This window comes from Akebia trifoliata, chromosome 12 (genome assembly GCF_017979445.1).
Source record: "Akebia trifoliata isolate Shusen 1 chromosome 12, ASM1797944v1, whole genome shotgun sequence".
Lineage (NCBI taxonomy): Eukaryota > Viridiplantae > Streptophyta > Magnoliopsida > Ranunculales > Lardizabalaceae > Akebia > Akebia trifoliata.
The window spans coordinates 31,367,488-31,389,004 of NC_141386.1; the positions used below are offsets into that span (position 1 = coordinate 31,367,488).

At 35.2% G+C, this 21,517-nt stretch overlaps 3 protein-coding genes across 3 annotated transcripts; 1 reads left to right on the top strand and 2 right to left on the bottom strand.

The window, feature by feature from the left end:
- Positions 1-347: 347 nt before the first annotated feature.
- Positions 348-1,348, top strand: LOC147389514 (ankyrin repeat/KH domain protein (DUF1442)). Its single transcript, XM_086418806.1, has 2 exons — positions 348-477; positions 556-1,348. The coding sequence occupies exons 1-2, from the start codon at positions 418-420 to the stop codon at positions 1,150-1,152; spliced, it is 657 nt and encodes a 218-aa protein (XP_086274932.1). The 5' UTR covers positions 348-417; the 3' UTR covers positions 1,153-1,348.
- Positions 1,349-7,881: 6,533 nt separating this feature from the next.
- On the bottom strand, positions 7,882-11,199 carry LOC147389515 (uncharacterized). The gene is made up of 7 exons (XM_086417672.1): positions 11,043-11,199; positions 10,297-10,759; positions 10,026-10,201; positions 9,866-9,946; positions 9,274-9,349; positions 9,087-9,179; positions 7,882-8,371 (listed from the first exon to the last, which is right to left on the bottom strand). The coding sequence occupies exons 2-7, from the start codon at positions 10,739-10,741 to the stop codon at positions 8,241-8,243; spliced, it is 1,002 nt and encodes a 333-aa protein (XP_086273798.1). The 5' UTR covers positions 10,742-10,759; positions 11,043-11,199; the 3' UTR covers positions 7,882-8,240.
- A 1,997-nt stretch (positions 11,200-13,196) lies between these two features.
- Positions 13,197-21,203, bottom strand: LOC147389516 (putative protein S-acyltransferase 14). Its single transcript, XM_086417673.1, has 7 exons — positions 20,717-21,203; positions 20,397-20,613; positions 20,226-20,317; positions 15,873-15,996; positions 15,701-15,786; positions 15,380-15,445; positions 13,197-13,769 (listed from the first exon to the last, which is right to left on the bottom strand). Exons 1-7 carry the CDS (start codon positions 20,924-20,926, stop codon positions 13,644-13,646), a joined length of 921 nt encoding a protein of 306 aa, XP_086273799.1. The 5' UTR covers positions 20,927-21,203; the 3' UTR covers positions 13,197-13,643.
- Positions 21,204-21,517: the final 314 nt, after the last annotated feature.

The following is a 21,517-nucleotide window of genomic DNA, read 5'->3' on the forward strand; positions in this document are numbered from 1 at the left end:
CGTTAACTTGACCCAAAAAGCTAATACTCATGGGTCCTATCTAAGAATCTTATGAAATTAGGTCAGCTTCATGGTCTCCCAAATAGCATTCTTGTAATTTATTGGAACATTTAAGGGCATTATAATGTCGTTGAACTAACCGTGTCGGTTCAAAAATGATTAAAAAAATAAAATTAAAAATAAAACCTTTTTATGTCAAAGTCAGGTGGATTTATGTTATCCTTGGATATAATCTCCCATAGTAATCCAAATCCCACACGTTGGATTTCGGTGTCCAAAAGTCAACGGTTTCACAATGTTCCTTCTCTCTCTCTCTTTCCGTATAAAAGCAACCCAAAGTCCAAACATTTGTTACAAAATCACATTTTTCTTGGGCAACAATTAAACCAAGAACCCAAACACAAGACGAAGAAGAAGATGAAGATGGTTTGGTGTCCCGAAACTGCAACAAAAGTTTACATCGATACCGTTAAATCTGTAAGTATTGATCCTTCAGATATCAACCCAAATCAATCAAATATTCAATTTCTAACAATTGGGTTTTTTTATTTACAGTGTGAGCTTTTCGAAGAATCAAGTGTAGCAGAGTTAGTTTCAGCCATGGCAGGAGGATGGAAGGCTCAGATGATAGTTGAAACATGGTACCGTGGTGGGGTGATCTCAACAAGTATTGGTCTAGCTGTAGCCAGCCGACACACGTGTGGAAGACACGTGTGTGTTGTACCTGATGAACGGTCGAGATTGGAATATGTAGAAGCTATGATTGGGGCTGGGATGTCTCCACCAGAGGTTATTGTGGGAGAGGTTGAAGAAGTGATGAGTGGGTTATTGGGTGTAGATTTCCTTGTTGTGGATTGCCGGCGCAAAGACTTCGCTAGAATACTTAGACTTGCTAAAATGAGCCACCGTGGCGCAGTTTTAGTTTTCAAGAATGTGAATCCGAAAGTTAATTCGGGTTTTAGATGGAGAAGTGTTCTTGATCGTGGGACACGTGTTGTTCGCTCAGCGTATCTTCCTGTTGGTAAAGGGTTGGATATTCTACACGTGGCAACTGGTGGTGCTGATGGTAGTTTGAGTTCTGGTAAGGGTGGTAGTAGATGGGTCAGGCATATCGATCACCAATCTGGCGAAGAACACGTTTTTCGAAGATGATTTCGAGTTGGGAAATATATATTTATATATATATTTTTGTATATATATGAAGAGCGTAACTTAATTGGTAAATTAATTTCTTTTTTTTTTTAATTTAATGCGCTTCTTTGTAAATTTTCCTGAAAAAAAAAAAAGAAAAAAAAGGCAGAAATGATGTGATAGTGAGTCAATTTTTATTTTTTTTAGAGTTCGAATTGGATGATCTTGATATATGTAAAATTCGAAAGAAATTAATTTCTTTTGTCGCTTTTGAGGATGATTTCTTATTTGATATTTTAGATTTTTTGAAAAATTCTCAACTTGACTACGCTATTCAAACTCCCGTGAAGGAAAAAAAAATTGGTTAATCGAATGTAGTCGATTTTCCTTCACGTTATGCATCAGAAAAGTAACTTAGGATTTTTCCATGTTTCAATTAGATTTAAAACAAAAAGAGAAAAAAAAAATGAAAAAAGTGTGAACAAGAGAAAGTAAAGCACAATCGCCGAAATTAGCTTTATATGACATCCTTACAAATCAGCTTCCACTTAAAAATAATCTTCAAAAAGAAAATCATTTAAGATCGATATGATGGAAGAGAAGAAAATGATTTTAAAGATAAATTGTCATGGAAAAATGGATTCTAACATTACTTTAGAAATTTTCTAAAAAGATGATTATTATTGTGTTTTTTTAAAAGTTTCAAAGGTAGGAGTGATCGGGAGAATGTAACATTAGAAAATGAAAAAAAAAAAAACATTTTTAGGGTTTGAAAAATGAATAATTATGAAACAGATCCTCTGTAGTGCGTTTTCTCTATAGTTTTGTGTAGTGGATATTGACGGTTGAAGGAGTGCCACATCATAAAGACACAAAAACCCGTCCATTTAAAAATGGAAGTTTGGGGACTTTTCATTTATAAATCATTAGATTATCTTCATAAATTGGTTTTTTTTTTTTTTTTAAATCTGATCTAGACAATGATCCATACATGCTTCGAGGTGTTAGTTTTTCTTTTCAAGTGTCAATCTTTCCCATTTAAAATCCACTAGAGGGAACTACAGGAAAAAGTACTACAGAGGATCACCTCCCGACAATTATACATTCGAAGATCACATTTTTTTAGGGGAAAAAAATCTTTTATACCATCATACAAATCTTGAAAATCTTTAATGATGTATTGAGAGTATTTTATAACTACCTAATTTCTTACTTTTCTTTTGAGTCGTGTTGGAGTGATCTCAATTCATACTTTGCTGATGTAGAGTTACGCACATAACCATAGATGCTTTTCAATCTTATCTTAATGAAAAGCATATATGGTTTCGTACACACCTCCACATCAGCAAAGTATGAATTGAGGTCATTCCAGCACAACTCAAAAGAAAAAGAAGAAATTCAGTAGTTATAATATGTTCTCAATAGGTCATTAACCAACTTGTCTCCTATTGTAAATTAGGATGAAAGAACTCCGATAACTCGATGATGGGAGAAGAAAAAAACAATTCAATTTAGGTTTGGGAAACATATTGGATACAATTTTATTAGAGTCCAACTATTCTTCATAAGATAGTGAGGTGAAAAAATGCCTTACTAAGCCTCATCCACCGTCAAAACGACCTTGAGATGAATAAAACATGTCCTCGAGATTAGTTGCAAATCTCATGATCTTGTTTTGCTCTTTCTGAAGCCTTTTTGACCTTGGATGAGGCTTAGTAAGGCCTTTTTAGTCTAAAGAAAGGATTTCTCATTTATTATCCTCGATAGAGACAAACTTAATTCATCGAAATCTTATCTTACTCCAAAGCCACATCTTCTGTGATTGAAAATGTGTTCATATATCCATGAAAAAATAATTTTGAGGAACAAAGAATTTTGAAGTTCATTCATGGGGGACGAAAAAAGACTTTGAAGTCGTGTTTGGGAAGAGTACTCGATACAATTTTAATCATCCGAAAAGGAACAAACTTAATTCATCATAATTGAAGTCTATCTTATCCCAAAAGATTTTGGATCGGCATAGTTATTCCTGTTTTTCCATTCAATTATATCCAAAGTCACACCTTTTGTCATTGCAAGTGCATTCAAAATCATCTTTTCGTTAGGTAAAAATGCATCTTTAAAAAAAAAAAAAAAAAAATTATGTCAATCCTGAGAAAATAAGAACTGGTCTATAAGAAAGTTTTGTTTTATTTCGACCATCAGTTTGATGAAAAGGTTCAACCGTAGATTAGGATTAGAGAAGTCCTTTCATTATCAACAACGTAACAAGGAAAATTCCATAGAAAAACATTTAAGTAACATTAAAATTGACATCGATTCTCACATTACTGATGTGGATGTGTGTTTAGAACCATAGTTGATTTTCATCGAGATACGAGTGAAAAACATCCATGGTTATGTGTGCACCTCCACATCAGCAATATGAGAATCGATGTCAATTTAATATTACTCCAGCACGACTCAATTTCATATATAAAGTTGATGAGACTATTCTTCATGCATTAATAATTAGCAGTTTAGGCATTTTGTTCTCTCTTTTTTTTCTTTTCTTTTTTTTAACAAAAAGCTGTTTGAATTGAAGTTGTTGGAGAGCATCTTCTTCAAAAACTTTCAATTTAAGTCGAAAGAATGCTTCACTTGTTGTTTCAATACAACTACCTAAACATCCTAAAATCTTCATTCAAGGCAATGTTTTGGCCAAGAGAAAAAAAATGAAACCTCCTTACTAATATATTTTCAAATTTCTGATTTTAGCCAAAATTATAAGCCCTAAAAGAGCTAAACATTGTGTCAAATATTTTTTTAAATAAGGCATAGAGATCATCCTCACAAAAAATCAGTCAATTCTGAAATTTCTAACCTTAGTTGACAAGTTGAAAAATCGTGGACCATCCGACTTTTTAAACCACTTTTGATGGGGTTAGAAGTTTCAGAATGAACTTATTTTTGGTGAGAATGATCTCTCCTCGTCATGAAAATCATCCTCACAAAAAATCAACACATTCCAAAACCTCTACCCATACATTGAAAAAATGTTTGGCACAATGTTTGATTTTCTTTAGGGCCTCTAAACGTCAACCTATATATAGATCATTCAGATTCCACAGATCCAACCGATTAGGCCTGGTACCATCCAATCCAACCTCGGAATCTAGAACAACCGGACTCTTTTGAATGGTAGAACGGGGAGCGAGACCCTGCCATGTGTTCAACAAAACTAAAGTCAAACCCAAATCCTCAAAATATTTTTTCAAAAAGGTCACAATTTCTTCTTGAAGTTGATCTGAACTAAGAATGGGATATTCCATCTAGTGGATGGAGGGCTGGTCTATTACTATTCTATCTATTTGGGCTTCAAATTCATCGAGCTAATCTTACAATTAAATTCGACCCAAAATTTCTCTTCTTGTTTCTCAAACGGATTTTTTGCGGACTTGAACAATTGGTCAAAAAAAAACCCCAATACATATATATATATATATATGACAAACATTTTGGCAAAACATTTTTCAAAACATGAGTTAGAGGTTTTGGAATGGGCTGATTTTTGGTGAGGATGATCTCTACGGTGAGGAGATCATCATCACCAAAAATCAGCCCATTCCAAAACTTCTAACCCCGTCAAAAATGGTTTACAAAAAATGGACGGTCCACAATTTTTCAAGTTGTAAACTGGGGCTAGAAGTTTTGGAATGGGCTGATTTTTGGTGAGGATGATCTCCTCACCGTAGAGATCATCCTCACCAAAAATCAGCTCATTCCAAAACCTCTAACCCATGTTTTGAAAAATGTTTTGCCAAAATGTTTGTTGCTGAAAGGGACCCTATAGAGATCATCCTCACCAAAAATCAGCCCATTCCAAAACTTCTAACCCATGTAGGACAAAAAATGTTTGTTAAAGTGTGTGGTAAAACTTAGGGTGCTGAACATTTCCATATATATATATATATATATGGGGACGGTTCGAGGGACATCCTCAAAACCATATGAGAAACTGATGTTTCTCAGTTGTTGGATTTTGAAAAACTAACGGTTGAGATTCTAATAGACGTCACTTCTGAATGAAAAAATAACTTTTAGATTATTTAAAAACAACTCCCTCAGTTTTGCTCTTTTTATTTTATTTTAACTAACGATCTGTTTCTATTAAGAAACCCAAACCTTCCTTCGTCTCGACAGAAACCCAACTCCTTCTCTTCTCTCTCGAATGAACGATTGCCAAAAAAAAAAATCCTTCGTTCATGATATCAATAGTAGAGCATTCAACAACCCAAGATCCTAAAATATGGAAATTAGTGGAGGAGCCTCTAGCATTCAGTTGGACAAGAACTTCACAGCATGTGCACTGAAGCACACCCAGATGCATCTAGTCATTGTTGACCGAGTCACCACTGGTATACAAGAGAATGGTTTCATCAGAATGGGTATGATATTATCACAAGTGCATTCTATAACAGAATAGCTTCATCAGAGGGGGTATGATATTATCAAATATGCATTCTACAACATATTCTCCGATTGACAAATTCTATTCAAGGATTCAAAGTAAAAAAAAAAAAAAAAAGGGCTTTTCTTAACATCATATATATCCCACCTTTCTCCTCCAGCACCAAAGCAAGATCTCAACTATTGCAACTTTTCTCTATGGCCAGATCGCTATGTCAATCACTCCGATCACCATATCTAATTCAAAATCAGATTATTTAAGCAATATGGTCTGCATCTGTTATCTCTGCTACAGGATTCACAGACAACACCGCAAGATAACATTTTGAACATGTCTGCTTCTAAGCAAATGCTTTCCAGGGAAGTCATGGAAGACTCATAATTGTGTATAATGTGGCTTGTCTCAGAATGGTTGGGTTTTCGTTCTATTTCTTGTGGATATGGAGAAGGAAACGAAGGGTTTGTTTTCAGTCATTCATTCGAGAGAGAAGAGAAGGAGTTGGGTTCGAAGAAAACGAATGGGATTTTCTGTCGAGACTTGACATAAATTTTTCGTTCTGTCGATCGATGGTTTTTAATCGTTCTGTCGAGAAGAGGGATGGTTTTCAGTCGTTCATTTGAGAGAGAAGAGAAGGAGTTGGGTTTCTGTCGAGACGAAGGAAGGGTTGGGGGTTTCTTAATAGAAACAGATCATTGGTTAAAATAAAATAAACAAAACTGAGGGAGTTGTTTTTAAATAATCTAAAAGTTATTTTTTCATTCGAAAATGATGTCTATTAGAATCTCAGCCGTTAGTTTCTCAAAATCTAACAGTTGAGAAACATCAGTTTCTCATATGGTTTTGAGGATGTCCCTCGAACCGTCCCCATATATATATAGGGGGGCGTTCAATGGCCAACTTTTTGGCAAAACATTTTTCAAAACATGAGTTAGAGGTTTTGGAATAAGCTGATTTTTGGTGAGGATGATCTCTACGGTGAGGAGATCATCCTCACCAAAAATCAGCCCATTCCAAAACCTCTAACCCATGTTTACAAGCTGAAAATTTGTGGACCGTCCATTTTTTGTAAACTGTTTTTGATGGGGTTAGAAGTTTTGGAATGAGCTGATTTTTGGTGAGGATGATCTCCTCACCGTAGAGATCATCCTCACCAAAAATCATCCCATTCCAAAACCTCTAACTCATGTTTTGAAAAATGTTTTGCCAAAAAGTTTGCTAAAAAGTTTGCCATTGAACGCTACCCATATATATATATATAGTTGCAGAATTCGTGTTCTTGTTGAGTACAACATGAATCGCCATAATTTTCGGTCATCTAGTTAATCACTCTTCATTAACCACAAATTGCCATACAATTTTATCACGCTCAAGGAGCAGACCTCAAAGTGTCTTTGCAGAAAATTTTGCAAAAAGCAAATCTACAAATCTCGATACTAGGCTTCAAGTGTGAGCCTAAAATAAGTCGAAAGTAATTTATCACACTTAAGTAAGTGGCACTAGCATTTGCACATTATGACGATACAAATTTCTCAAAAAACATTATAATGTTTGTGTTTGATCGGTCAAGGTTTCAATTTAAACAAGCAAAACATAATATAAACAAAAATAATAAATAAATAAATCTGACCTTTACTGTTTTAAGTTGCTTTGAAATTATTTGAGATATCGTATCATAATACAGGCAACTAGAAATCCAACCAAATTTCAGTCGTGAACACTAATTGATAATAATAATAATAATGATAAAAGAGGACCATAACTAATGATCAGGAACACATCAAAATGGGCAGAGTTTTGTGAAGATGATCTCCATTGTAAGGAGATCATCCTTGAAAAAAAATAAATAATAATAATAATTATAAATCAGCTCATTACTTTTAAGTCCATCGAAAGTGATTTACAAATAGAATTGACCATTTACAAATATAATTGACCATCCCCGATTCTTCAACTTGTAAACTGTAGTCATTCTCACAAAAAATCAACCCATTCTGAAACTTCTAACCCATATATTGAAAAATGTTTGGCACAACATTCAACTCGCTTTAAAGCCTCAAAACACTCCCCTATTCATATATATATATATATATATATATATAAAGATAAAAGAGCTTTTTTTTTTTTTTTTAAATTTTATTTTGTAAGTCGTTCCCTGAAGAAAGCTATTGTTCTATACTTATTGGAACTAATACTATTCCAATACCAATTATCGAAATTCAACAAGATTCATCACCACCACCGACTTACAATGCAAATTGCAGATAACAATCAAATTACACCCACAAACTAAGAGCCTGGTATTAAAATTCGAGCATTTCAAACCACCATTTGAAATTTACCAAAACCACAACCACCATAACATCATCCAAGACAAAGAAAAATATCCAGAAATCTCAGACCAGTACATCAATTTGTCTTGTCCAGAGCATCTCATAATTGCAATTAAGGTATTCCTAAGAGCCATTAAGCAGACATATCATGGCTAAGAAACCATCCAACGCATCTACTACAAGCAAAGCAAAAGCCATTTGCATTATGATGGCCCTTGCCCTGTATATATACGTACTATTATCATACTATGGACCTATATCCTGCAATAGGTAGGTTGAGCCCTAACCTGAGGGGTCCCAACTTGAGCTATTTGACTTATGCGAGCTATTTAAGCTCTTCCTTTGGAAGAAGTAGCTTCCCCACGTGATCCTGACCTATCATGCTTCTGTGGCTTCTCGGTGGAAGGTAATGCCCAGCCTCCCCTTGGTGCTTGTGCATGACGTCCACTGCTGCTAGGCCCTGCATCATTGTTGCACAAACAACAGTCAGAAAACCAGCCATTCAAGAACTAAAAACCACCCACGTGTGATGCAAAAAATGCAAGTTCACATAATTAACCAAACCTGCCACACATTTAAAAATGCTCTGCCACCATTAAAAGGATTGGTGTAGCTCTAGAGAACTTGTCCATGAACATGGATTCATGGAATAAGCATGTGATAATACAAAGTGATAATTTCTTTTTGAAAGTTTCGGTCCTTGTTTATAGTTTCAGTCCCATAAGCAAAGGAGATAAATCACATTGATGAATTAGGATATGGTGGTATATATCTGAGTCCATTCTATGAGTTGGTTTGAATATTGGTTCAACAAACAGCACATATGTAAAATACAGCTGAGTGCTAAACCCGTAAACCGCAACAAAAGTTACCACCTCTTAATTCTGTGTTGGACACCCATAAGCTGGGTTGGACTTGGCTGTGACCCATTGACTTTCTTTCAAAATAATAATGGTCTCTGTGTGTTGATTATTAATTGAAAAACTTGATGACGTCAAGTGACGAGCACTTAACAAGGACAACAACAATAAATACTCGAACCAAATGCAACCAACAAAATACCACTAAGAGAAAATCTGTGGTTGGCATGAAGGGAAAACTCAGTTCAAAAGATTTAAACAAACATTCACACCAAATTACCCAGTTGAGTAGCCAAAAGCCAAAGAAATACTTACCGATATTCCCATGAATGTTAAATCCCTCATCCCAGCCAGGCAGGTGTTTTCTAGCCTTCCCCTTCCAATCTTCTTCAAAACTAGGAAGCTCGTCTGAAAGAACACACCATGAAGTCAACATTGGATCCCATGCAAAAAATCATATTTACCACACCAATGATCCCTACGATAGAATGGTTGAACATACTTTCGTTTAGGTTGTGTAAAGTCTGCAGGGTGTCCACCTTGCCATCTGATTCAAGCTTTCGTGTAACCGAATGACCCTACAAAAGTGCAAAAATCAATAAACCTTTGACCCACCAACCACCAAACTAACATTTCGCAAATAGAAGCTATACTTCTGAACTCCAAAACCATCAATGTTTTAAATTTCAATTCACCACTGAACTCAACAGAAAGATGGAAAACCAAAAATTGAAAGTAATGATCATCATGGTTTATCGGCCGATGCATATCAGTATCAAGATCGATACGAAACATTGAATGTTTCAAAAATGTTTCGAGTATGTATCGGACAATACCATATAGGTTTTTTCATTAACCAAAGCATTCAATCAACACAATATTTTAAACCTTGATAATCATAATGCTGACAAACACAACCAAAAGTATATTAAATTGCTATCGTGATGCAATTGTTATCATGATGTGAGTGACCAAAAACTGATAATATCCAATAAATGATAACTGTAGCAAACTACTACAATTTCCCATTATATCAAATCATGCCCTTCAGGAAACAATACAAATCTCAAGATATGAACAGGAAACATATATACCTTATTATGAATTCCTCTAGAAATCCTGTGTTCTGCTTTACCAGTAGTTGTATCGGCTTCTTTTTTCTCTTCAAGTATCACCTAATCAATAATCAAACACTGCATAAGAAATCTAAAATACACGACTATCTTAGCCTCTCAATGCTCAAATAACACTTACTCCATCACTGCCAGCCCTCCTAGTTGTCGATGAAGTATAATACGCACCATTTGCACCACCATAAGTAACAGTGGAACTGTGAAAGCTACTGTAACTCTGATTCTGAGGATATGTCATTTGATCTGCCCTGTTAAAGTTAAAGTTATTCCTATTCGACATATGCCTAATCCTCCTCTCTGCAAGTTCAAACCAAATTACCAATTTTTCTTATCCGGGCAATTACAATAAAGTGTAAAACAGTAACCCAATTGTTAAATAACAAGTAATTTACCTTCAACACCATCATCCGGATCCTCAACATACGGTTCTTGGCTCGACCTAGAATGCTTCCTAGGATTCTCTCTCTTATCTTTTGCACCAATTTCTTGATCTTCTCCATCATCATCAGAATTTATCTCTTCGATAATCGGTCCTCTCGTTTGGTTTGGTTGAGGGGGGCGATTATCGATAAATCCAGAAGCTGGCGGATCTCCAAAAATAGAGGATTGATTATCGAAAAATCCAGAGGCCCGCGAATCTCCAAAAATACTTGGAGTCGGACCAAACATGCTGGAGCCAAACATACTTCCGAATGGGCGATTAAAGAACGGATCATCGAATGGGTCCCTCCCACCAAAGAAACTAGAAACTAAACTCCTTTGATTCCCAAAACCCCCAAATCCACCAAATGGATCTCCAAAGAAATCGTCTCTGCCCCCTCTACCACCCCTCTGCATTTTTCAAAATTTTATCCCCTAAAAATCAAGAAGAAAGAACCAGAAATCAAAATTCTAACTTTCAAGAACAAAATTAATCCAAAACCAAACATACAATCCAAAACATCTGAAACTTATAGTTTCTCATCCAATCGCACAATCAACCCAAAAAAAAAATCACAAAATTCCACGATAAACAAGAATCAAACAATAAAAATAACCTACTTGGGAAAAATTCGAGATCAGGAGACAGGATCTGCATAACAAAATAAAAATAAAAAACCTATTTAATTTTAAACCCAAAATTCGATAAATATGGTACCTTTAAGAAGAAATCGATGATGCTTTGGAGACGAGTGTTCGAAATTCAAAGAAATAGCGATAGAGAAGAAAACCCTAACTTTGATGGAGAGGTTTCGCTTGTCTATGAAAATAAAGTCGGTTTAGGATATAGGGCCAGAGAACATTCAAGAACGCAAGAGCCTCTGAAGATTTCGAACAGAAGATCGACACGTGTCTTTTTTCTTTTTTTCTATTTTGCCTGTGTCAGTAGGGTAAATTACTTTATAGACCCTTCCAGGTTTTTGATAATTATTTGAGATACCTCTACTTTTTAAAACTGATGAAGACAAACCCCTTGACCATGGTCTCCAATTTAAGACTGAAGTAAAATGACTGAAGTACCCCATTCTTAACTTTAACCGCCCACGCCTTAAAAAAAAAAAAAAGGGTCCATGGTCTTCAACGTTGAGTTCTTTGACAAGATCACCACTTAATCATAATTTGATTAATTACTTGATCTTCTCTATTTTCATCTATTAAATGAATGATAATGAAAAAAATCATATCCTTCATGAAATTAAGGGGGTCAAAGACAACCGTCTTTTTAGAGGAAAATTCAATAGAAAATAGTAAGAATTGCAAAGTAATTTGAAGTTTTTACCAAAATAAAATGATCTATGAATTTTTTTTACACATAAATCCAGGATTTTTTGTGAAAATTAAAGAAAGGGGCATTTCAGTCATCTTAATTAGTCCTACAAAGAACACTCTGAAGGATATTTCAGCCATTTGAAAATGTAGGGAAGGTATCTTAATTATTCGTCAAAACCTCGATGGAGATGTCTAAGCTCCCTTCATTTTAATTTACCTTAAATAACCTTGACCCCACACGTCAGTCGACCATGGAAAAAGTTATATGCCTACCAAACATTTTCTTTCGGATCAAGGAAAAAGAGTAGTAAAGAAAAGACAATAAAATTAAAATGATATTCTTGAAAAAGGTGAAAAGAAAAAATAAATACAATAAAGTAAAAAGGGTATTTTTAAAAAAAATAAGAAAAGGGAAAACAAATGGGAGTGGTTCATAGGACAACAACCATGACAACGACTTTTATCTTATACCGGTAAGAAGTTTCATAAAATGGGCTGATTTTTTGAGAAGATAATCTCCTAACTAAAGAGATCATCCTCACAAAAAATCAGTTCATTCCGAGACTTCTAATCTCATCAAAAGTGGTTTACAAAAAATTTAACAATACACGATGCTTCAACTTGTAATTGGGGTATGAAATTTCGGAATGAGCTGATTTTTTGTGAGGATGATCTTCTTACCATAGAGATCACCCCCATAAAAAATCAGCTCATTTCGAAACTTTTAATCTGTCAAAAGCAATTTACAAAAAACCGTTGGCATGGACGTTGTCACAAATTGTTGTCCCATGAAACACTGTCCCCAAAACAAAAATAGAATCAACCATGCCTCTACGTGACACCTTTTAATATGAATTTAAAACACATCAGACTTCTAATCAAGCCATTCTTTACATGGCATGCGGCCAAACGTGTTTAACCTCCAATTAAAAAGTGAATAATAGACACCACATGTTTAGGCAACAGGCATTGGCAACTCAAATAATAAAGTTAAAGTTGTCGTTAAGATTATTAAATCCCAATCCCTCTTTATATAGAGATAAAAGATACATTACACTAAGGGAAATAATGAAAGGAGATTGATTTAGGCTTTCGAATCCAATTCTTGTCTACCAGCTCAGTATGGAATGCAATGGGGTGATTATAAAATAAAAAATAAATCTTCTATAATTAGACCCCGAAATTTAAAAAACAACCTAATATAGTCAAAGAGATTATGGATTCTAAAAAACAATTTTCATAATCTAATTTTGACAATCAAAATCAAAACCAAACAATCCAAATCAAACACTCCCTTCGTTTGCACATTTGAGAAAACAAGGGCGGTCAAAACAAAACTTAGGCTCATTCAAAAGAAACTTCACATGTATGGGTGTTCTGATTTCAAAATGGTCGAGGTATTAATAGATCAAAAATCATACTTAAATTACTATTCCAATTTTGGCACTAAAATAGGCAATCCTCAAATCAGGACAAAACAAGTCATGCCCTCCATGCGTGTAAGACTTGAATACAAAACAAGGATAATAACACATCACAAGCATAAACAAGTATAATTGCGACAACTGATGATCATCGTGTTGGCAGATCGCCGACATTAGTTTCATTCAACGAATATAACAAACATACACATGTTAAATAACAAGCCTAACACGTGGAATAAGGCATCCCTTTTTTTCAGTTTTTTTTTTTTTTTTTGCCCCACAAAATTAACTATTTCAAGAAAACAAAACGTAAAGAAGGGCCCCCCTTTGTACCTTGTGTTCGGGCTCTGCTTCTCAAATACAAATAATATAGGAATCATCACTGGTGTTGATGCTTGTCTTGGTACTGACGGAGCTAGTAATTATATCTTTGTGGGAACAGATGAATTGGAGCCTACAGAGAGGAGCAAAATCAGTTTAGAGGTAAGCGGCTACATGTTTTACAGGTACCAGTCTTGACGTAGGAAAAATAATTGAAGTTCCATTGCTTTTGCTGTTAACAATTGTTAGAACTCTTGAGCATCCAAGTCTGGCTTTGATGGGTATTCAAGACCCTGAAGAGCTGGCATCCGTCGTATATCCTCCTCTGAGTATGCAGGTACAAACCAGTATCTCTTGTCTGTTCCAAACACCTGACATACAAACAATGTAAGAACAATTAATAACTTAAAGCTATGTTTGAAACAAGACGAAAGCCACAAAGAAGCCAAGTTTAAACCCATAATTACATGGCCTGAATTAATTTTGACTTATCCAATAAACAAACAAATACTAATGATCCAAGCATTGGCCAATATGTATTGGAACAAAGACATGCTATATTTACAATCAACCAGATCGATCAATAGAATATATTTTAAACTTCATAATTATCTTCAAACAAGTGTACCCCCTGATGGACAAGTGTACAGGACTTCTGGACCAGATGGCATTGGTCTTTGCTATTCTTCTTGGGTAAAGTAGAGCCCTAACATTCTAATATATACTAAGGGTGTGACATCTGGGGGAGGAAGGTCGGTAGTTACAGATGCTTGTTGCTCTCTGTGTCAAGGTTGTTTTACCTTGACATAGTGATGCCTTAGCATTTCATGTGTGGTGCTTTATTTCATTATTTTAGGATGATAAGTATGGAAAAATATTGGGCTTCAGGGTTGGTTGCCTGTATGTTTCAAGGTTGGTTTTATCTTATTTGTTGTTTCTCACAACCTATTTTCTATAGATACAAAGAAATTAAAATAAATAAAAAAACTAGAACCACCACATTTTGCCATTTAGTTATCAGAGATACAATGAAAACTTGGCCAACAGCCAAAACTCTGGAGAGCTTCTTTGGAATGCAAGGGATTTAAAATAAGTAGGACGGAGTGCAACTTTAGCAATAACATAGAGAGAGAGAGAGAGAGAGACCCATCATAAATTGATGACAAAGAAATACCCCAAATTGACCATTTTCTTGACCTTGGTTCTATTATCCATGGGAATTGAGAGATTGAAAAGGATGTTGTTCATACAATTTGAGCGGGATGATTTGGAGAATTTATAATCTTGTAGTGCTATGTAATGGACGCATCCCAATCAAATTAAAAAGGAAAATTTATCTGATGACACTAAGAACAGCTAAATTTTATGGAGGCAAATGTTGGGCAATCAAGAGACAGTATGTTCAGTGATTGAAAGCAATAGAGATAAGGATGTTGAAATGTATTATTGAAAGCATAAGAACAGCAAACTTATAACTTGAATGCATTTTAGAAAATACGGTATAAAAAACCACAAAAACCATAAAGGAGACTAATAACCATACAGTAGCCCCAATAATCAATTAAGATGGTCTGGTCACAGACAATGTATAACAGTAACAACTCCAGATAGAAGAAATATGCAAACTGGAGATTTTAAAAGAGTGTGAGGAAAAACATTAAAGACTTGGATTGAGGTAATGGGAGCATATTTAAAGACTCTTTAATTAACAATACTTGAGGTAATGGGAGCATATTTAAAGACTCTTTTATTAACAATACTTGGCTTTAGATACAATTGAATGGACGAACATAATTCCCTCAGCCAAGCCAAGAATTTTGGTAAAAAACCTTTAAGCTTTGAGAATTATTTAATCCTGGACAATATATTGAACCTTTATTTATGGAGAATTAACCCTGGATCAATGTTCTTGAGCCAATTGATAGGAAAGATTTCTAGGAAAACAAACAAAAATGTTGTACATGAGAAAAAGTTCACTTACCTGTTCAAAGTTTTTTTTTCGGCCAAGGTCATAACGCCATTTAGGAGTAGTTTTCTTCTCATATGCCTGGTCACAAGAATTTTTTATTTCTTTTCGTAAGTATAATTTTATTAAGAAAAAGAGTTAATGGGAGGTTGAGATAGCCCCCCTACAAGAAAAACAAAACAACAAAAAAGGAAAGAACTACACAAAACAAAGTGACTCCCACTTGAAGACAAAATCCTCAAAAAAGATCCTTCAAAGTTAAGGTAAAAAACTGAATCCTCACTAATATGCTAATATGTAAACAAATAGAAGCTAGGACTATAAAAAAGAATTTACCTCAATAGTGGTGGTATTACTCGCAACCAATGATATGTGCATTATTAGAAACCCCATAACACTTAGTGCAAATGCTAGGTTCAACACTGTATGGAATGAGCAAGCAACAATCAGACAAGTAAGGATGCTAGCAAGAAAACAATCAAAGGAAATGTCAATCCTTGGTCCGTACCGAACGCAAGAAAAGTTGCTGCAAGGCTTCCTGGTGTTCCTGGTATCTCTCCATCACTAAAGAAAGCTATGAAATGTGGCAATAATGATAAGGTGACAAGAGTCGTCTCGAGAAATGTGTAGAACTGCATTAAGATTAGGTAACATAAGTAGATTAATCAGAATTTATGTTTAATAGGTGATTGGAAGTCTAAAAACACAAGATTTACACACCTAGAGAATTCCACATTTTTTTTCCTAATGATCCTATACACATACCTCTTCTATGTGCTCTAGTAGAGTATGGCACATCCATGTACAGGACAGAATACATAAAATGATTAAATGCATCTACATGCGCATATAAATTTATTAATCATGCACATAAATGATAGCAAAGACGCATTAATGTCCAATAAAGCTTGATTCATTCTGCCAACCCAAAATGTTGAGGCCAATGCTTACCCAAAAATCATTGAGATTGAATAGGATTGAAAAATGCTCTCTGTTATTTTCCAATTATGTGTACCCATTCTGAACAACAAATTTATGGAGCAAGTGAACTAAGAGCACACCTGAATATTCCGATCCACATTATCAAATTCTTATCTAATGATCTAATCTCACGAGTCATAAAGAAAATAACATTATTGTAGAAAATTCCGCCTAGCCCTCCACCAACTCTTTGTACTTAGAAGAGCATTGGATAATTAGTCGTCACTGTGATAAAATAGAACTTCACTTAGACAGTGTGGAGCCACTATGCACAAGATACCATGCATTCAATTTATCCTCCTGACATTTAGATTTCATTAAGCAGTGACAATGTCATTGAGATTACCTTTTGCATATGATCATATGCATGTAATACAATAAAAACTGCTCATCCATCCCACTGTTTTCATTTTCATAAATAAAATTTATAGTAAGAACTGTACAGCTGCCAAAAGCTGGTCCCGAAAACCTTATTACTAAAAGTGACCTCTAATAAGTACTAAACACCTCCCAATTAAAGAAAAATGTTATTTTAACTAGCTCCCTTGAGAGAGTGTTCAGATCTGACAGTTACTACCCACAAGAGTTTCGACTAGGGGTGCACATTGGATCAGGCCAAACCGAGAACCGAACCGAAGCAGTTAGGATTGGTTTGGTTTGGTCTTATACACAGTTGATTCGGTTCTAGTAAGGCTAGTCAAACAATTTGAGACAAAATTAAAACAGTTGTATCCCAAAATTTAAAAAAAAAATTTGGTTTATTCAATTGCTTTACCCTTTGTCTCCTTCACTCATTCGTCACTCCTCCAGTGAAGCTCGTACTGACGATTGAAGCTCCTCCTCCATTGAAGCTTGTACAAATGACCTCCACTGAAGATTGTACACACGACCCTAACTCTAACCCTCACTGTCTTGGTCGTCCTCTCTCTCTAAACCCTCACCCTAACTCTTCTTTCAAACATCTCTACAACTTTTGATGACCCAAACCAAACTACGGATGGTTTGGGTTGGTTCGATTCTAGGGTTTATTCAATTCGATTTTGGTTCAGAATTTGTAGAACCGACCAATTTCTGTTCGGTTCCAATACTGCCCCCAGTTCAAACCAACCTGAATGATGTGCACCCTTAGTTTCAACTACAAAGAGAGGTTATGAATAGTTTTAACTCATTCCTCCCCTCCACACACACACACGCACAACCGGACCTCGAAAAGTTGCATTAGTGCTTATACTTTCATAATCTTCTGTTGCATGGGAAATTTTGGGTCCAGATGCAAGGGCATGGCATCAATGGATGGTACATGGGTCTTTGGGATTTTTAGTTTATAATTCAAGGGCATTGGTTCATTCATTTTTTTTAATATAAGTAAAGATTTTATTCAAAGGAACAAGAAAACAAAATAGTAGAAACTGACACGGAGGTTGATGAGGCCTACCGAAAAGCACAACAAAGATACAAGATGAAATCAAACCAAAGGAACTAAATTGTGTTGACGGCTTGACCTTGGGAAGTATTGATAAATGCACAAGTCCGCACAGTCTCAACTGAATGTGAGAAAACATCTAGATTTGGCCTAAGGAACACTTTCCAATTCTAGCTACATTATATTGCTAACTTTTCCTTGCATTTTTTGTTAGCTATTGTTAAACCCCTTAGCTAAGATTCCCCCTACCCTTGAGTTGAGATATGCTTCCAATCCACAAAATGGTAACTAGAAGAGCCCTACATCCCATGCCATAAAGATCCTCTCAATTATCCTAGACATAGACATTAGAATTGTGAAAAGAGGATAAAACATGTGGGGGACTCAGATAAGGAATTGTCATGAAAAGTCAACTTATCCCCTCTACATAAATTTAAAAAAAAACTTCCAATAGGTAATCTCTTTTCAAATCTTTTATTACTTAGTCAAAAATAGTTTGTGATCCATAGAAAGAACCAAAGCACATCCAAATACCAAGATGAGAATTAGCCCACCTTAAGTAATGCGCTAGCTCCCGGACGTTCATATCACACCTACAACAACTTCGCTTTGGGAAAATTTTGTCCTTGATAACACTTCCAAGCATATTTTTTTTAGGATAAAAGATTTTATTAATAAAAAACTAGAGAAAGGTGACCGAGGCAGCCACCAAAAAGAACTACAAAAGAAAAAGAATAAACAAAAAAAAAACACAAGACACGACACGCAAGCTACAACACACTCATGCGTTACATAAAAGATCCCACTCTCTAAAATCCTTGAAGATCCTGCTCCAAGAGAAAATCAACCCATATTAGAAAACATTATCAAAGTTGAATCATGGAATCATTCTAAACAAAGATTGTAATTGTCTATGATTTAACATTTTTATAGGACTAATCTCGCCAACTTTGAAACCAAAAATTACTCCACCTGTCCCTCTTCGTGTGGCCATAAACCCTTCTACCACAAATATGGATAACAACAACGATAAAATGTTTCCTTGCTTGAGTCCATGAATACTTCTAAAAATCCCTATCAGAGACCATTGACCAACATTGAAAAAGAAGCCATCAAGTAGCAAATTCCCATTCACTTCTTGAAACTGAAATCCATCACATAATCAAATCCCTTTTCAATGCTTGTTTCACATATAACTCTTTGATTGCCTTCTCTAAGACTTGAACATAACATCCCTTAGCACTTCAAGCCCCTTTTTGGGTGGCTTACACTTACTAGGCCAGAGCACATTAGATTATTACACTCCATGAAGGCAGAGTTTGCTACTAAAAATGGTCCCTTGTCGATTCAAGCAGGCAGCTTTGTTACTGGCTAATGAATGGGAATTGGATCCATCCACTGGGTACTAATATATTGGTGCATTTTGCTCGGATATTGTTCCTATTGTATTGGGGGGAAGCAGCAAGAATATTACCACAATATTTTTAGCTCCTCCTCCATTGTATTGTTCTTGTGCCCCCACTTTTAATCACGAATAATACCTTTACATTTCTCATAACCATTTTTTTGTCTCAAATCCTTCCTCATTGTTTTGGTTTTTGAATCTTACTATTAAATATTCCTCGTCCCCTAACAGACTTGATCAATTTATTATCCCTTGATGGGATCTTTGAACCAATCTTCTTCTCTTCTATATGGTGTTCATTCTCATTCAGCTCTCGAAATCATATTGAAATTCCAATCACTTCACAAAGATCTTTCACAATGACAGAGGAACAAAATCATTCGACCACTTTTAATGAAAACATCACCATGAAGTTGAAACAGGGCTCTCCATGAAGTTGCACACCAAAATGCAACATTCCTTAGCAATAAGGATCCCACCAAAAATTTATTTTTCCTAAATGGAAAAAACCCAAGAGGTTAAAACCTTTGCCAAAATCTTATGCCCATTCGGCACGAAACCAGTGGGACAGAAATCCTCAAACTCTTTTAGCCCTTTTTGTTAAAATTAAAGCTATGTAAGGCCAATTTATATCGAAAAAGAAAACTCCTATTGGGGTGAGAAGCATCAAAGTAACTAATTTCTAACAAATTGTCGACAACCAACCTGGAAAGTTTAAATTAGAATTTGCATAATCATTGCCTAAAAAACATAATACAATGAATTTTAACTCAAATGGATGATAAGTAAAAATAAATATAAATAAAACTACACAAAATGTGAGATTATTTCCAAGTAGGCTGTCCATTTTAGTTTGTATAGATGGGATTAACATGTCCCATGCCAATGACCATCCAATTTTACAAGAATGAAATTGCTGAACACTATCTCATCCAAGTTAGGAATACAAAAATAACATACAGTTCAAAGAGATACAAACCCTATAAGATTTAAAGGTCAAAGATTTAACATTTTTAAATTATGCAAAATTCAATATTGTAAAGTGAACATACCAAGAAAAGAAGGAAAAACTTATAATTTAAAGCACCGACGCAATTGACGACCCACACACAATGATGGTCCATTTTCAGTATACACCTCCCACCTAAAACCAAGAAAACAAATTCAGTAAAAACCAAGAAAAAAAAATCTTTCTATAGAAAGGAAAAAAATTTAGGGCTCACAAACAGAACAATGATGACAACGGGGCGGTTTCGGCTGGTTGCACTTCCGACAGTATCGAATTCTCGGATTCTCTTGGTCACGGAGCACAGATAACTCGGACCCGGTCAACGGATCAGTGTCTCCTCTCTCCTCATCAATCATGGGCCTCCAATTTGGTGGAACACCACCCGGATCCGTTAGAACAACAGAAAAATAACTCCACAACAACATCACCAACTACATAACCAATAAAATTGAATCAAAATTAAAACTTTTTTCAAAAAAAAATTGGGGGCGAAATCTGAAGAACTGAAGTAATAGAAGATCAAGAAAAGCTTACCAAACAATGAAAGAGAAAGAGAACTAAGAAAGAGATGAGAGAATCGAGACCTCCATCATAGAGAGAGGGACCGTAGTTAGTAATGACGATGGCGTAATAGGTAACACCGATTACACCAAGAACTAGAAGGATCATCACAGAACCAAGACTACGAAGAGCCGTACAGAATTTGAAAACATTCCAAGCCATTAGAGCTCCGGATCTGTGCATAACGAAGAACAAGAATCCTCTCTGTATCTTTCTGTTTGAATCTATGAATCTGTGTGTTGGGTTTTGCGATGGAGATGGTGATTCTGGATTTCCATTACTTTTGAAGTTAAAAAGGAAAAAATAAAAATAAAAAAGAGTAGAGAGAGGAAATAAAAAATAAAAAATAAAAAAAAGTTGAGAATGTCTTTGAGAGAAGCAAAGGAGGAGGTGAGGCCGCGAGGGAGTGTAAAACGGCCGAGAGAGAGGTGGAAATTTATATTTTATTCCAAAAAAAATAGTGAAAAATAATAATTTAAAAGAAAAAAATTAGGTAAAATCAGTGTGAAGAAGTAAGAAGTGATATAGAAGGTGGGGGTAGTTGGGATGGGCATTTGGTGTGAAATGGAACAGGGTATCATGCAAGATCCAACCCAATCTATATTGGGAATGGACAAAATGAAACTTTAAAAAAAATAGTTTTTTTTTTTTTTTAGAGTTTATCACTCCAATAAATGTTAACATATACCTTTAAACAAAAACAATCTCCTAATTACTAAGTTAGTAAGAAAAGTTTCGTGACCGCATCACCTTGTGACATCCAAGAATATAATT